Below are 16,748 nucleotides of genomic sequence, written 5' to 3'. Positions count from 1 at the left end.
ACAGAACACACAGCACCTTCTCAACACTCTAGAAGCAACAAGTACAGAACACACAGCACCTTCTCAACACTCTAGAAGCAACAAGTACAGAACACGCAGCATCTTCTCAACACTCTAGAAGCAACAAGTACAGAACACACAGCACCTTCTCAACACTCTAGAAGCAACAAGTACAGAACACGCAGCACCTTCTCAACACTCTGGAAGCAACAAGTACAGAACACACAGCACCTTCTCAACACTCTAGAAGCAACAAGTACAGAACACGCAGCACCTTCTCAACACTCTAGAAGCAACAAGTACAGAACACACAGCACCTTCTCAACACTCTAGAAGCAACAAGTACAGAACACACAGCACCTCCTCAACACTCTAGAAGCAACAAGTACAGAACACACAGCACCTTCTCAACACTCTAGAAGCAACAAGTACAGAACACACAGCACCTCCTCAACACTCTAGAAGCAACAAGTACAGAACACACAGCACCTTCTCAACACTCTAGAAGCAACAAGTACAGAACACACAGCACCTTCTCAACACTCTAGAAGCAACAAGTACAGAACACACAGCACCTTCTCAACACTCTAGAAGCAACAAGTACAGAACACAGAGCACCTCCTCAGCACTCTAGAATTAACAAGTACAGAACACACAGCACCTTCTCAACACTCTAGAAGCAACAAGTACAGAACACACAGCACCTCCTCAACACTCTAGAAGCAACAAGTACAGAACACACAGCACCTTCTCAACACTCTAGAAGCAACAAGTACAGAACACACAGCACCTTCTCAACACTCTAGAAGCAACAAGTACAGAACACACAGCACCTTCTCAACACTCTAGAAGCAACAAGTACAGAACACAGAGCACCTTCTCAACACTCTAGAAGCAACAAGTACAGAACACACAGCACCTTCTCAACACTCTAGAAGCAACAAGTACAGAACACACAGCACCTTCTCAACACTCTAGAAGCAACAAGTACAGAACACACAGCACCTTCTCAACACTCTAAATAGTCTTATGCCTCCCTGCACCCTGATATACACAATTAACCATCCACTGGGCAAAAACCGGTTGAATCAACGTTGTTTCCACGTCATTTCAACAAAAACATTCAATGTGCTGACATTGAATCAAGGTTGAAAACTGATTAGATTAGAAAGAAGTCATCAACGTCTTTTTTTCACCCAACTTTTAACTAAAATCTTTTGATTTCACGTTCAAATTCACATTAATTGACAACTCAACCAAATGTAAATTAAAAACTAGACGTTAAAATTACGTCTGTGCCCAGTGGGATGTAGAAATTGAATTGTTAGGCTATGATTATTTTATAGATATCCTGTAATGTTTAAACAGGTTTCATTTGTCGGCTGACCCGGTCTTGTTTGGCCTTACCCAAGTAACATACCAACACCTCCAGCCATGTGCTTCCCTGCACGCTGTTACACAAGGAACCATGGAGATATTCTGTAGTCTAAACCTGTCTTGTTTTGTCCTGTTTCCAGTTCAACTTTGTGGGAAAGATTCTTGGCCCTCAGGGCAACACAATCAAACGCCTTCAGGAGGAGACTGGGGCCAAGATCTCTGTACTGGGCAAAGGTTCCATGAGGGACAAAGCCAAGGTGAGAGAGCTGATGTGTACTTCGCACACCTGCTACCCACCTGTTTCACACCCACCTGTGTATAGGTGCGAGACAAAGCCAGTAGATGACATCATTATGCAACCTGTTATCATGCTTGTTTTACACCTGTCATATAAAGCTGTACACCTGACATGTCACAGCTAGCTATCTATCGTACACGTATCATATAGCTGTGTCAGACATCTGTCAGACACTCGTCATACCCTTGATGAGGGGAGATACCTAGGTATATGCTGTATGATAATGACGTACATACACTACCAGTCAAAAGTTTGGACACACCTACTCATTCCAGGGTTTTTCTTAATTTTTTACTATCTTCTACATATTAGAATAATAGTGAAGACATCAAAACTATGAAATAACACATATGGAATCATGTAGTAACCCCAAAAAAGTGTTAAACAAATCAAAATATATTTTATATTTGAGATTCTTCAAATTAGCCAAACTTTTGACTGGTATTGTATGTAAAGCAATCTGTTACACACCTGTGGGAAGAGGGAGAACCTCTACCACACACCAGTATCTGGCCACAGCTGTCTTTACACCTGAGGGAGGGAATCTGGCCACAGCTGTCTTTACACCTGAGGGAGGGAATCTGGCCACAGCTGTCTTTACACCTGAGGGAGGGAATCTGGCCACAGCTGTCTTTACACCTGAGGGAGGGAATCTGGCCACAGCTGTCTTTACACCTGAGAGAGGGAATCTGACCACAGCTGTCTTTACACCTGAGGGAGGGAATCTGGCCACAGCTGTCTTTACACCTGAGGGAGGGAATCTTGCCACAGCTGTCTTTACACCTGAGGGAGGGAATCTGGCCACAGCTGTCTTTACACCTGAGGGAGGGAATCTGACCACAGCTGTCTTTACACCTGAGGGAGGGAATCTGACCACAGCTGTCTTTACACCTGAGGGAGGGAATCTGGCCACAGCTGTCTTTACACCTGAGGGAGGGAATGTGACCACAGCTGTCTTTACACCTGAGGGAGGGAATCTGACCACAGCTGTCTTTACACCTGAGGGAGGGCCACAGCTGTCTTTACACCTGAGGGAGGGAATCTGGCCACAGCTGTCTTTACACCTGAGGGAGGGAATCTGACCACAGCTGTCTTTACACCTGAGGGAGGGAATCTGGCCACAGCTGTCTTTACACCTGATGGAGGGAATCTGGCCACAGCTGTCTTTACACCTGAGGGAGGGAATCTTGCCACAGCTGTCTTTACACCTGAGGGAGGGAATCTGGCCACAGCTGTCTTTACACCTGAGGGAGGGAAGCTGACCACAGCTGTCTTTACACCTGAGGGAGGGAATCTGACCACAGCTGTCTTTACACCTGAGGGAGGGAATCTGACCACAGCTGTCTTTACACCTGAGGGAGGGAATCTGACCACAGCTGTCTTTACACCTGAGGGAGGGAATCTGGCCACAGCTGTCTTTACACCTGAGGGAGGGAATCTGACCACAGCTGTCTTTACACCTGAGGGAGGGAATCTGGCCACAGCTGTCTTTACACCTGAGGGAGGGAATCTGGCCACAGCTGTCTTTACACCTGAGGGAGGGAATCTGACCACAGCTGTCTTTACACCTGAGGGAGGGAATCTGGCCACAGCTGTCTTTACACCTGATGGAGGGAATCTGGCCACAGCTGTCTTTACACCTGAGGGAGGGAATCTGACCACAGCTGTCTTTACACCTGAGGGAGGGAATCTGGCCACAGCTGTCTTTACACCTGATGGAGGGAATCTGGCCACAGCTGTCTTTACACCTGAGGGAGGGAATCTGGCCACAGCTGTCTTTACACCTGAGGGAGGGAATCTGGCCACAGCTGTCTTTACACCTGAGGGAGGGAATCTGGCCACAGCTGTCTTTACACCTGAGGGAGGGAATCTGGCCACAGCTGTCTTTACACCTGAGGGAGGGAATCTGGCCACAGCTGTCTTTACACCTGAGGGAGGGAATCTGGCCACAGCTGTCTTTACACCTGAGGGAGGGAATCTGGCAACAGCTGTCTTTACACCTGAGGGAGGGAATCTGACCACAGCTGTCTTTACACTTGAGGGAGGGAATCTGACCACAGCTGTCTTTACACCTGAGGGAGGGAATCTGGCCACAGCTGTCTTTACACCTGAGGGAGGGAATCTGACCACAGCTGTCTTTACACCTGAGGGAGGGAATCTGGCCACAGCTGTCTTTACACCTGAGGGAGGGAATCTGGCCACAGCTGTCTTTACACCTGAGGGAGGGAATCTGGCCACAGCTGTCTTTACACCTGAGGGCGGGAATCTGGCCACAGCTGCCTTTACACCTGAGGGAGGGAATCTGGCCACAGCTGTCTTTACACCTGAGGGAGGGAATCTGACCACAGCTGTCTTTACACCCGAGGGAGGGAATCTGGCCACAGCTGTCTTTACACCTGAGAGAGGGAATCTGGCCACAGCTGCCTTTACACCTGAGGGAGAGAATCTGGCCACAGCTGTCTTTACACCTGAGGGAGGGAATCTGGAGACTGCTGTTTTACACCTGTATGAAGGGATGGTGAGATGCACCTGCCTAGTCCTGAAAGTGAGGGTAGATGTATCTCACCTGGTTAACCTCTACGGGATCGGTGTCCCGTATATGGGACGGTTGAGCTAACGTGCGCTAATGTGATTAGCGTGACTGTTGTAAGTAACAGCAAACTTTCCAGGACATAGACATGTCTTATATGGGCAGAAAGCTTAAATTATTGTTAATCTAACTGCACTGTCCAATTTACAGTAGCTATTACAGTGAAAAAAGACCATGCTATTGTTTGAGGAGAGTGCACAACAACAACTAAAACATATCACAGCAACTGGTTTGATACATTCACCTCTGAAGGTAAATAATTAAATTTTAGTCATTTAGCAGACACTCTTATCCAGAGCGACTTACAGTTAGTGAGTGCATACATTTTTTCATACTGGCCCCCCGTGGGAATCGAACCCACAACCCTGGCGTTGCAAGCGCCATGCTCTACCAACTGAGCTACATGCTCTACCAACTTGCTCTGATTTGTCATCCTAAGGGTCCCAGAGATACAATGTAGCATAGTTCTGTTTGATAAAGTTTTTATATTCAAATGTAGGAACTGGGTTGTACATTTTGAACCCCTGCTGTCTCTGGCTCCACACCCACCACGCCCGGCCATCTAGATGTGTGAAAGTTAGTGTATAAGCTAATGATCCATCATGTATGACATTCCTGGGAGTGTGTAAACTTACATTTTGTATTACCATATCATTTTTGTATGTTCTCTATAGTTATGTACTTGAAAATGTATCAATTGACCAATTTGGCACATTTATGGCAGACTTGTTACAAAATAGTCCAGTATTGCAACGCTTCACTGGATCAATCTAAAACTTTGCACACACACTGCTGCCATCTAGTGGCCAAAATCTAAATTGCGCCTAAACTGCAACGTTATATTGTGGCCTTTCTCTTGCATTTCAAAGATGATGGAGAAAAATATATATAATAGAAAACGCATGTTTTTTTGTTTGTATTATCTTTTACCAGATCTAATGTGTTAAATTCTCCTACATTCATTTCACATTTCCACAAACTGCAAAGTGTTTCCTTTCAAATGGTATCAAGAATATGCATATCCTTGCTTCAGGTCCTGAGCTACAGGCAGTTAGATTTGGGTATGTCATTTTAGGCAACAACAAAAAAAGGGTCCGATCCTTAAGAGGTTAACACCTTTTTTAGATTTTGAACTGTCCATGGTCACCTGATAAAGGGCATGTTGTCTAAAAGACTGTCATAGGTTACATAGACCCAGACCGAGGTTGCTTGTCTTCCTCAATAACCTCTTGAACTGTCCCTGTGTTGTGTTTCAGGAGGAGGGCCTGAGGAAAGGTGGCGAGCCCAAGTACGCGCACCTGTCTATGGAGCTGCATGTCTTCATCGAGGTGTTCGCCCCCGTGCCCAAGGCCTACCTACGCATGGCACACGCCATGGAGGAAGTCAAGAAGTTCCTCTTTCCTGTGAGTGGAATATCCTCTGAAGTGTGGTCGTTCTGTAAGATGCAGTATTTTATCCCTTTATTTGTCTGCAGTACACTCTAAAAAAGAAAGGTGCAAGTTGGAACAAAATAAGGTTTTTTGAGAGTGATGCCACAGGGGAACAATTTTTAGGCTCTCTGAAGAACCATAAATGGGATGGTTCTTTTGAAGAACCATACAAGAAATGTTTCGGCCCTATCGGGACCAGAATTGAATAGCCCTGCTGTAGGGTTTTAAGCCTTATTTGCATATTTCCCAGGGTGCCTTTCGAGTGAATTTTAAAGTTACCAGTACCACCCCATGACTGTTTGCTAGTGACAGAGACATGTTTGTAACATTCATTCATTTTCAGTCCTGTGGATCTTCACCAAGTGAGATCCTAAGTGAATATGTTATCATTACAAATTACATTCTTTAATATGATCCAATACATATTTCATAAGGTCTTCTTTTAAGGGCCTAGTTTTACCCTAATACTGTGGGCTAAAACTGATCATTTACAGGCCACATCAAACTGCATGTCACATTATGCTGGCTTGCAGTGACCCTGTAATTCCTATTGGAATCCAGCCAGAGTGGGGATATCCAACATTTGGAATTTTGTATTCACCCGCAACCTGCATTCAAAATGACTGCCAGGGTTAGGAAGTAACTAATAAGTGAGACTACCTAAACCATATCATCTGGAACAAACCATTTCAGTAACGGGTGCAATAAGTCCAAGTAACCGATTTTGGGATGGTTTACAGAAAACGTATGTTATTTATATTTGAGTAGCATAAGATTAATGAATCAATCAATTTCCATGCAAAAACATAGATATTAAAACAAACAATTCTAAAAAATCTACCTGCAATAGAGCATGCTGGGAAATATAATAATGATGTGTGTGGTTTTGTTTGAACAGTGGTTATTAACACCAATACTGGGGTTATTTTACACCACTGAGTGGTTAATGTAACTCATAACAGTGTTAATTTAACTGTTGAATCCACACTAGAAATGTTACACTGAAAAAGCAACACTAGTTAACGCTTGCCAATGTGCTGTGTGCTATGAAAGGGACACATCTGCAGAATTCCGAAGAACCGTTGATGCCACGTCAAGAACCCCACACTTAACTCAAAGGTTCTTTATCGGGCAAGAGTTCTCCAGGGAACCTTAAGAGCTGAGGAAGAACCATTTAAGAACCTTTATTTTTTTCAGTGTACCGTGTCTAGTATTTTTAGTAGACAACTGCAGGTTACTTTTCAGGACACAAAGAAATGGTCATTCTTTGTATGAAATGGTTTTGATACCTAGAGTTATCATATGGTATTGATTGGTCTGTTTGAGCAATACAACACAATACACCGAGCAAGCACCACATCAGTAGATGGACTGGCCGACAGTGTGTCTGTTTACCTGGAATAACCAGCTTTGATAGGGCAGCGAGCCTAAGCCTATAAGCAATCAGCTTAACAGGAAGTGGGTCACTTTCACCGTGCCAGCAGGACGGCCCCATATGGCTCTAAATGTCCGTAAGCCTCCTGCGTTAGAAGAGGATGAGGAGGAGGCGCGGTGCTGCCACCAGACACTCATCCAACTGCAGAGGTACACCTGGGGCATCGTAAAAACAGTAGGTTAACTGCTTCACTGGATGCGTAACTATGCCAGCATGAGAAGAATTCTTGAAAATAGAATAGAGCGTAATTTTCCACTCAGCAGTGAGAACCGCTCGTGAAGCTGTGCTGCCTACAACCAGGTTTAAGGCCTGTTGTTCTTCTACCCTGCGACAGGGGACCTATAGAGCGTGCAGGTTTTTGTTCCAGCTCAGCATGAACACAAGTCAGGTCTGCAAATGGAGGTAGTGTTGTCCATCCCTGGTCCAGGGGACCTAGAGAATGTGCAGGTTTTTGTTTCCGGCCCATCACTTAGCTCTGACGTGCAACCATACTAAGGCAAAAAATTATATTGTTGCGTTTTTCACTTTAGAATGTGTACCAAACAAAAAAACATTGATTTCAAAGTTTTAAAAAACCATAGAACTCTGCACAAGTACAAAAACACATTTACAGGAAGAAGTGTGCACATACAAAGTTTGTAAATTAATAAAATTGAGGGGGATTTTACCGTAATTCTGTTACCAAACTTTACATCTGCACAGTTTTTCCAGTAAATGTTTTATTTTTGTTTTATTTACTGTGTAAATTGTTAAAATTAGTCATTGGACATAGAGTTGTATGATTTGTAAAACTTTGAAATCAATGGTTTTTGTTTGGCAAACATTTTTTAAAGTGAAATATTTGAGCCCGCGTAATTCTCCAACCGGGGAATTGCTCTCATTGGTCTACTAGCTCAGATGTGTGGTTGTTGAACGAGTGTTAACGGCAACAATGGCTGACAGTAAAATACTCTGACGTCATGCACTGTAACGTGCTGCAGTATGACGCACCTTTTAAATGAGGACCCACTGACAACCACAGACCACGTGTAACCACGCCAGCCCAGGACCTCCACATCCGGCTTCTTCACCTGCGCGATCGTCTCAGACCAGCGACCCGAACAGCTGATGAAACTGAGGCGTAATTTCCGTCTGTAATAAAGCCCTTTTGTGGGGAAAAACTCATTCTGATTGGCTGGGCCTTGCTCCCCCAGTGGGTGGGCCTATGCCCTCCCAGGCCCACCCCATGGCTGCACCCCTGCTCAGTCATGTGAAATACATAGATTAGGGCCTAATGCATTTATTTCAATTGACTCATTTCCTTATGTGAACTGTAACTCAGTAAAATAGTTGCATGTTGCATTTTAATTTTTGTTCAGTATAATTACCTTTCCTCCCTCATCTTCCCTCCTTCCGTTTTTACTACCAACCTTCTCCCTTTGTCTGTCCTCTTTCTCCCCCCTCTTCTCTCTCTCCGTGCAGGACATGATGGATGACATCTGTCAGGAACAGTTCATGGAGATGGGTTATCTGAATGGGGGCCAGGAGCACGGACCAGGGGCCCCACGAGGCAGAGGACCACCGGGCCCTAGGGGCCGAGGAGGGCCACCGGGACAACCAGGGGCACCCAGGTAACCAGACAGACTCGGGATGATATTAATCAAGGTGGCTGATGAGAAGTGATTGTCTGGTCTATCTACGGTATGTTTGATCAAATAACACTTCTCCCTCTGTCTCTTTTCCTTCTTCCTCTCTCTGCATTCTCCTTCTCCACTCACTCTCGCTTGCTTGCTCTGTCTCTCTCTCTTTCTCCCTCCATCTCTCCAGGGGTAGGGGTATGCCCCAACGTGGAGGTGCCACCAGGGGAGGTCCAGCCAGAGGCGGGGTAGCGAGGGGGGCACCAGCAGGAAGAGGGGGACATCCAGCAACCCCCGCCAGAGGGGCAGCAGCGCCCCGAACCAGACTCCCTGCCCCTGGGGGGCCACCGAGGATGCCCCCTCCACCCCCCCACCAACACCAACATGCCCCAGCACCTGAACAATATGAGGAATATGTGAGTTATTATTCCATGACGTTTAACACAACCTTTTTAGGGTCTTAACATCTCTTACATGTTTAATATTATCTAGCTGATTTTAGTAAAAAAAAAAAAAAGTTTATAATGATGAAGTTACATTGTAACAATGCCCATACTACAATTCAGAGAACACGTATGGTCAACCCTTCACCGTGTAACGGTTTGAAGCATGTAATGAACAATTAAGAGTTTAATCCGGTTATTTATTTAACCTAAATTTATCCAGGTTATTCCCATGCTGAGTTGAACTCTATTTTACCAGGGAGATCAGATCTAGGCCAAGACAGCAGTAATAGCGGGAACCGACTAGTAATGTGTTATTGTAGAGAGCATATCGAGTGAAGCAACAGCCTTGCCAGGTCTACCTTTTTATAAGACGTTGGTACAATGGCAAATGAATGACATTTTAAGAACTACCCTTGTTATATTTGGATTCACCTTTATTTTATGTACCTCTGGGTTAAAGTTTGGTAATAGCAGCTCAGTTGTTATGGTGACCGTATTACCGCCACACCGGCGGTCACGACTCGTGACCGCAGTCAAATTCAATGTGACTGTTTAGTCATGGTAACTAGGCTTCTCCAAAACTGTGCTCTGATGTTCATTAGTAGCCAATGTTCAACTGCCAGTCACTAACTGCCTGGTACTCAGCACTCTATTGTCCCTCTAATCACTGACATCAAACATTTTAATGAGAGCCCATGAGCTCGTGTTGCGCAACATTTCTACAGGCTATGCAATTGCGTGAGAAAATAATTGACATGGCCTCTATTAAAAAGAGGAGGATCCCATCAGCTTTCTATAGGCTAGGCCTACATTTACATCATTTAGCAGACGCTCTTATCCAGAGCGACTTACAGTTTTCATACTGGCCCCCCGTGGGAATCGAACCCACAACCCTGGCGGCCATTCCCTCCCCTACCCTGGGCCAATTGTGCGCCGCCCCATGGGTCTCCCGGTCTCGGCCGGGACACAATTAAATTGAGAATAGTCTGATGGGTGACAATATTATCAGTTGAATGATGTATTATCATTTGTGAATTATGCCCTGCGTGTGCAGTCTTAAGGCAAGAAACACTGCATGGCTTTTCTTTGCGACTTTTTAAACTCATAGTCACACACATCATGTAGCTTAGCCCTATATATTTTTTCATAATAACTCCAGACGTAGCCTATAGCCTATGGCTAGTACCACTGGAACACGGTTGGAGAGCACATAGCCTACATAGCCTAGTGAAATGGTATTATTATGCTAAATGGCATATTATTATTATTATTATTATTATTATTATTATTATTATTATTGAAATGTGTTCTTATAAGCCCAGTCTTTGCTCAATCACGTGTGAAAAGGTTTCTGACTGGCCACTATTTAAAAGAGGATCCCAGCTTTCTCGTGCTGCTATATTTGTTGCTCAATAAAAAAAAAAAAAAAGGAGTACATTAATCCGCTTAATCAGCTTAGTGGCGCATAAGTTTCAAGTTTGGGGAAGCAAATTTTCACCATAAAAATGCACCTTTATAATAAAGCATTCCATGCATCATAGCATTTGCAGACTTTTGTAAGAGAACCTACTATTCGTAATGTGATGTAGATTGGATAGTCATAATTCAGGCTAATAATATAACTCACAAAAAAAAGACAGCATGGCTGAGCGTTTATAGAGTAGGGCTATAGGCTACATCAGATACGTTTCTTCTTTCTTTGCACGGGAAAAATCTGGCCTTTTATTAACACATCACGCGATTCTACTACACTTTATATGACTGGAGACATTAGCAGAATCTTTTTTAATACGACAAATTACAGGGTAGTCTTACTCTGCTGACGCTGACAAACTGATTTTAATAAAAATGTTGTCAATATAATACGCTTATGAGAAGAGGAGACGCAAATAGAATGATATGTCCATCTAAACTGGAGGAGGAAGTTATTGTCCTAAAGCAAACTCTAAGTAGCACTGACCCAACAATGAGAAATAGTGAATATGTTTAATTTAAAGCTGAACCTCCCCTATCCTTATGGACACACCGCCTATGCTTGCATGTTAAAAGCATAACACATGTAACCTCCATTCCAGTGCAGGCTATGGATAACCTTTTTTTTTTTTTTTTGGGGGCCATTCTAAATCTAAATAATTCCACAAATTATATTAGTAAATATGTAAAGACCAGATTAAACTGAGAATAGTCTGATGGGGTGAGAATATTATCAAGTGCTTGTCAAATTGTGAATGAGAGACTGATGAAGTGTGTGCAGCCTGCGTAAGAAACAGAGCAGAGCGCTTCCCTTTCATGAGACTTTTTTCAAATCATCATTCGTCACATTTTTTATTTTATTTTTTATTTTATTTCACCTTTATTTAACCAGGTAAGCCTTAGAATGTATTAGAAATCCAAACATATAGCCTACCGTTTGTATCACAACTAAAGGTGCGTAAATAACTCTTAATTAAGTATATATTGTAGGATCTGTTTCTTTGTTAACAGCTCCACACAGAATAGCCGCATGTGCGCACTCCCTCAGAAATCGTTTGGGGAAAAATATCCATTCTATTTTATTCAGCGATGTTCAATTGTATTCTCTATAATATAAAATAATGCCATGGAATTCTAAGCAAATCTTGTCTGCTAAATGAACTAGTGTAGCCCACAGCCATATGGCATAGCCAGATCAGTGCCTAACATAAGGACAACTCAGAGTATGCTATTCTGTTCTTCTGAAATAGGCTACGTTTTCTTCACATCGTGTTTCTTTAGACCTGTCTAAAATAAATTATGGATTTATTGTGATGGTTTACTCTAGGCTATACTAAATAGATTTTAGGCTTTTTTAAATGTAGATGTTCTAAAGGTCCGCATCAGTGGCTTGTAGGCTATGCTTGGAAGCGGGGAGATGCTAAACATGTTTATGTTAACGGTGGATTACCGTGAGACCGGCAGTTATTTGCATGACAATCACAGGCGGACAACATTTCATGACCGCCACAGCCCTACTCAGTACCTCAGGGTTAAGGTTTGGTAATGGCAGCTCAGTACCTCAGGGTTAAGGTAATGGCAGCTCATGGTACACAGCATTGCAGTAAAACAATGCTCCATTGACAGACTGAGTCCTTAGTTAATGGAAGCTTAATCTTTGCCAACTTATTTACAGTCGAGATCTCACACATCAACAGGTGAATGAAATTCAGTTCACAGGCCAAGGATGACCTGAAGGAATGCTTTTCTCACAAGTTTATTTTGTTCTCTCTCTCTATGCTACTCTTTGACCCCCACTTCTTTCTTTCTTTCTTTCTTTCTTACTAGGCCTATGATGAGAGCTACACTGAGCCAGCGTATGAGTCGTACGACAGTTACTACAGTCAGCCACAGGCGTGAGTTCTCCCATCTCTCCATCTCTTGGCAACAAACCACACATTGGCTCTCACCTCCTTGCTCTTAATAATAATAATATGCCATTTAGCAGACGCTTTTATCCAAAGCGACTTACAGTCATGCGTGCATACATTTTTGTGCATGGGTGGTCCCGGGGATCGAACCCACTACCTTGGCGTTACAAGCGCCGTGCTCTACCAGCTGAGCTACAGAGGACCACAGCTCTTCACGGTTACACATACCCTACTTACTAACTGGAGTATCGAATTATGGGGAATGTTGGGACTGTGGTAGGATTGTTTTGAGTCTACATGTTTTTTAGTTGGTTAGTTCAGCTAACCTTCGCTAGGTTAGCAATTGGCTGACATCAGTTATTAAAGCTATAGTTTTATATCTGTTTATGATGCATTTGCTTTTATATCTGATCTACTAAGTGAGTGCATATTTTATGAATGGAATGTAACTTGAACATGACAGCTGGTTAGCTTGGTTTGCTGACTAGGTTGCTTTTCTGGTTAGCTTGATAAGCTAGTTAGCAACATTAACATTTATATTAACAAAAATATCAAACGCACCGTGCAACAATTTCAACAATTTTACTGAGTTACAGTTCATATAAGGAAATCAGTCAATTTCAACAAATTCATTAGACCCTAATCTATGGATTTCACATGACTGGCCAGGGGCGCAAGTCTGGGAGGTCATAGGCCCACCCACTTGGGAGCCAGGCCCACCCACTGTGGGAGCCAGGCCCAGCCAATCAAGAATGTGTCTTTCCCCACAAAAGGGCTTTATTACAGACAGAAATACTCTTCAGTTTCATCAGCTGTCCAGGGCTCCCGAGTGGCGCAGCGGTCTAAGGGACTGCATCTCAGTGCTTGAGGCGTCACTACAGACCCCCTGGTTCGATTCCAGGTTGTATCACAACCGGCAGTGATTGGGAGTCCCATAGGGCGGCGCACAATTGGCCAAGCGTCGTCCGGGTTTGGCCGGTGTAGTCTGTCATTGTAAATAAGAATTTGTTCTTAACTGACTTGCCTAGTTAAATAAAGGTAAAATAAAAATAAAAGGTTGCTGGTCTCAGACGATCCCACATGTGAAGAAGCCGGATGGTGTGGTCTGCAGTTGGACGCACTGCCAAATTCTCTAAAATGACGTTGGAGAGAAATATGGTAGAGAAATAAACATTAAATTCTCTGGCAACAACTCTGGTGGACATTCCTGCAGTCAGCATGCCAATTGCACGCTCCCTCAAACAAATTTGTGCACAACATTTGAGAGAAATACGCTTTTTTTGTGCGTATGGAACATTTCTGGGATCTTTTATTTCAGCTCATGAAACACACTTTACATGTTGCGTTTTTAAATTTTTGGTTCAGTGTATATTTCAGTCATTTTAGCAGATGCTCTTATCCAGAGCGACTAACAGTACCGAATGCATACATTTTCATACTTATTTTCCTACCTGGTTAGCTTGTTCTGCTTCTATTTTAAATATTCTTTCTCCTCTGTTCTTCTCTTAGAGAGCCAGAGTACTATGACTATGGGCATAGAGAGGAACAGGAAGCATATGAGCCCTACGGTAAGACATCACTACTCCACTCTCAAGCCAAACCTCTCGTCCTAGCGCTCACCCTTTATGGAGTGGGAAATGTGTTTTTCCTGTCTTGATTGTTGCTCTCGGCATGTGCCAACGTGTGGTGTGGTTCTGTAGGTTGGTAAATCACATGAATGATGGTGACAGCGACACGTGTTCAATACGTCCTTGTTTGAAATGCGCTTGGGGAACCAGAATTTCTGAGTTTCAAAAGGATATGGTGTTGGTTGGACATTTCTACTTGTCATCCAAACTCATTTTGTAATGACATTTATGTTTGTCTGATCTGTTCTGTCCGTCTCTGTCGTGTGTGTGTGTGTTTACCCCTCTAGAACAGGACGACTGGAACGGGACCCAGAGAGCGGCACCGGAGGGAAAGGCCCCTCCTGCCAGAACCGCTAAGGGCCCTTACCGAGAACACCCCTATAGACAATACTGAACTCACCATGACAACGCCTAGCGACCAACGCTACCACCGTTAACGCGTTGCCCCGACAACCAACCACCAACCTGTCTACCACGCCAGCTCTCGCTCTAAGCAACCCTCGACAAAAGTAATTGTCCGTTTTGTTTTTGTTTTTGGAATTTTCTACTACGCTGGACTTTTATGAGCAGAAAATCAGGATCTTAACTGATCGAAGCTGATTTGATATTTAATTCAGAGCAACCTTAAAGCGTTTTTTTGGGGGGGGTTTGAAGTTTTAGTTGATTTCTGTTTTTCTCTCTGACCCTGTCTCTCCCTCTGCTTTTTTTGCACTGTTGACCGTAAACATTTTCTTAATTGTTTGGATTTAAACTCACTTCTAGTGTAGTTAGACTGCTTATCAAATTGTTATCGTCTTAAAGGGAAATTTCAAAAATGTTCAACTTCATATTCATAATCTCCAGCACAACATCAACATGTGAAAATGGAGCGTTTCTATGTTTTGTAGTAAAAAAAGATAAGAGGGAGATGAGCGTTTCTGATGACATCATCGGTGTGCATCATGTGATTTTTTTAACCAATTATGATGTAATTGGAAAACACTTATCTTTGTTAATACAAAACATAGAAACGCTCCATTTTCACATATTGATGTTTTGGTGGTGCTGCAGATGAGGAATGTGAAGTAGAACATTTTCAAATTTTTATTTTTAAGAAAACCATTTAATTATTTTGTTTAAAAAATCTAATTTGAGGGACAGTTGCAGATTCCCATTTTGGCTACATTTCAAAATTCTGTTTTAATATAGCGAAGTAAAATAAACTTAAACGCTGTTTCAATTATGTAATATAAACCAAACAAAAACAAAGTCAAAGGAAACAGTAAAAACAAACAAATGTTAATAGAATTTGATTTAGTATTCCCATTTGTTTTAAATAGTCTTTAATTAAAAATTGACAATTTAGACTTAGGCAGCAGTGATTTTATATAATCATATTTTGTCATTGTACATTTTAGAGTTTTGAAATATAGCCCTAATAGCCACTGTTGAGATGGACTGTCCTCACATACTTCATTTTGTTTTATTAAAGGTGTTCAACAGTAAGTTCATTTTTATTATGTCTCTACAGTCGATGTCTTTTTATAAGTAGAATATGGCCTCAGATCGGCCTCATGTCATGATAAATAGTATCACGTGTCAGTACAGGATCTTATTGGTTGAATCTGAATCTATAAACTGCATGTAAAAAAAAAATAACGACGCAATGAAGGATTGGGACCAAAAAAAATCTTCACATGGAGGGATCCTGCAGCTTTTCAAATCTGATCTCTCGTCCAAACTGCACATCCACTATTCTGCCACTGGTATATGTACCCTCCACATTAAAATGCATTATGCTCCATGTGTAAAGCTTGCCTAAATAGGTAACTACTAAATCTGTCCCAAAAAAAAAAATATGTTTTGCAGCAGTTTGTCAATAAAGACTAGTTTGTTTTTCTATGAAACTTCCGTAACTTGGTTTATTTATTTTTTTCCTGTCCTAGTAACATTTGAAATGCCATTTTTAAATAGCATTTAACAGCCTGGTAGTTAGAGGTGTTTGTCTTTGTTATTTATCTTTAAAAACACATTTCTTTTAAATTTAAATGTATTGTATTGTAGTCTGAAGACGTTAACCCTTACTAAATGATGTCTTGATTTGATTATTTAAAAAAAGACTTATTCTTTCTCTCTCTTTCTATACTTTTAAAAAGGAGCCCAGAGGTAAGACCTCTAAAATAAGCTGGATAGCTTCCTAATGTGTTTAGCGCTCTAAAGCATTGAATGCCTGGGTATGTATAAATACTTTTTCAATCCATCTTACCTGTGGTCGTAGACGGTAATGAGAAATGCATTGCTAGACTCTTGTTAGTAAATTAACTGAACTCCAACCATTTAATTCTTAGGTTTGACCCGATGTTCATGTCATGTGTAGAGGCCGACGCGGTGGCTACTTTTAGTAAAGAGAGTAATGGCAGTGAAATGGAGAGGATGGTTTTAACCGTAATCACTCCACTATAAAGGTAACCCTAACCCTAAATGAGTCATTTGATAGTGTGTTTATACATTGAATTAAACTGCTGGTAAATGCGTGCAATTTAGTAAAAGAAGAATTCTAGTCATG

At 42.4% G+C, this 16,748-nt stretch overlaps 1 protein-coding gene across 1 annotated transcript in view; it reads left to right on the top strand.

Annotated features, from left to right (window-relative positions):
* Nucleotides 1–14,747, top strand: part of LOC311118191 (KH domain-containing, RNA-binding, signal transduction-associated protein 1-like) — a gene marked incomplete at its 5' end in the record, with an annotated part of 30,624 nt that extends 15,877 nt beyond the window's left edge. Inside the window, 7 exons of the mRNA XM_084193044.1 lie at nucleotides 1,518–1,634; nucleotides 5,522–5,668; nucleotides 8,592–8,740; nucleotides 8,937–9,162; nucleotides 12,493–12,560; nucleotides 14,085–14,143; nucleotides 14,491–14,747. Of these exons, the coding sequence (XP_084049170.1) occupies nucleotides 1,518–1,634; nucleotides 5,522–5,668; nucleotides 8,592–8,740; nucleotides 8,937–9,162; nucleotides 12,493–12,560; nucleotides 14,085–14,143; nucleotides 14,491–14,597 (873 nt within the window). The 3' untranslated portion in view covers nucleotides 14,598–14,747. The remainder of the gene's footprint in view (nucleotides 1–1,517; nucleotides 1,635–5,521; nucleotides 5,669–8,591; nucleotides 8,741–8,936; nucleotides 9,163–12,492; nucleotides 12,561–14,084; nucleotides 14,144–14,490) is intronic.
* Nucleotides 14,748–16,748: the final 2,001 nt, after the last annotated feature.

The sequence above is a fragment of the Coregonus lavaretus genome (genome assembly GCF_964263955.1).
Source record: "Coregonus lavaretus genome assembly, contig: HAP1_SCAFFOLD_2798, whole genome shotgun sequence".
NCBI lineage: Eukaryota > Metazoa > Chordata > Actinopteri > Salmoniformes > Salmonidae > Coregonus > Coregonus lavaretus.
This window is presented reverse-complemented; position numbering and strand designations above follow the sequence as displayed.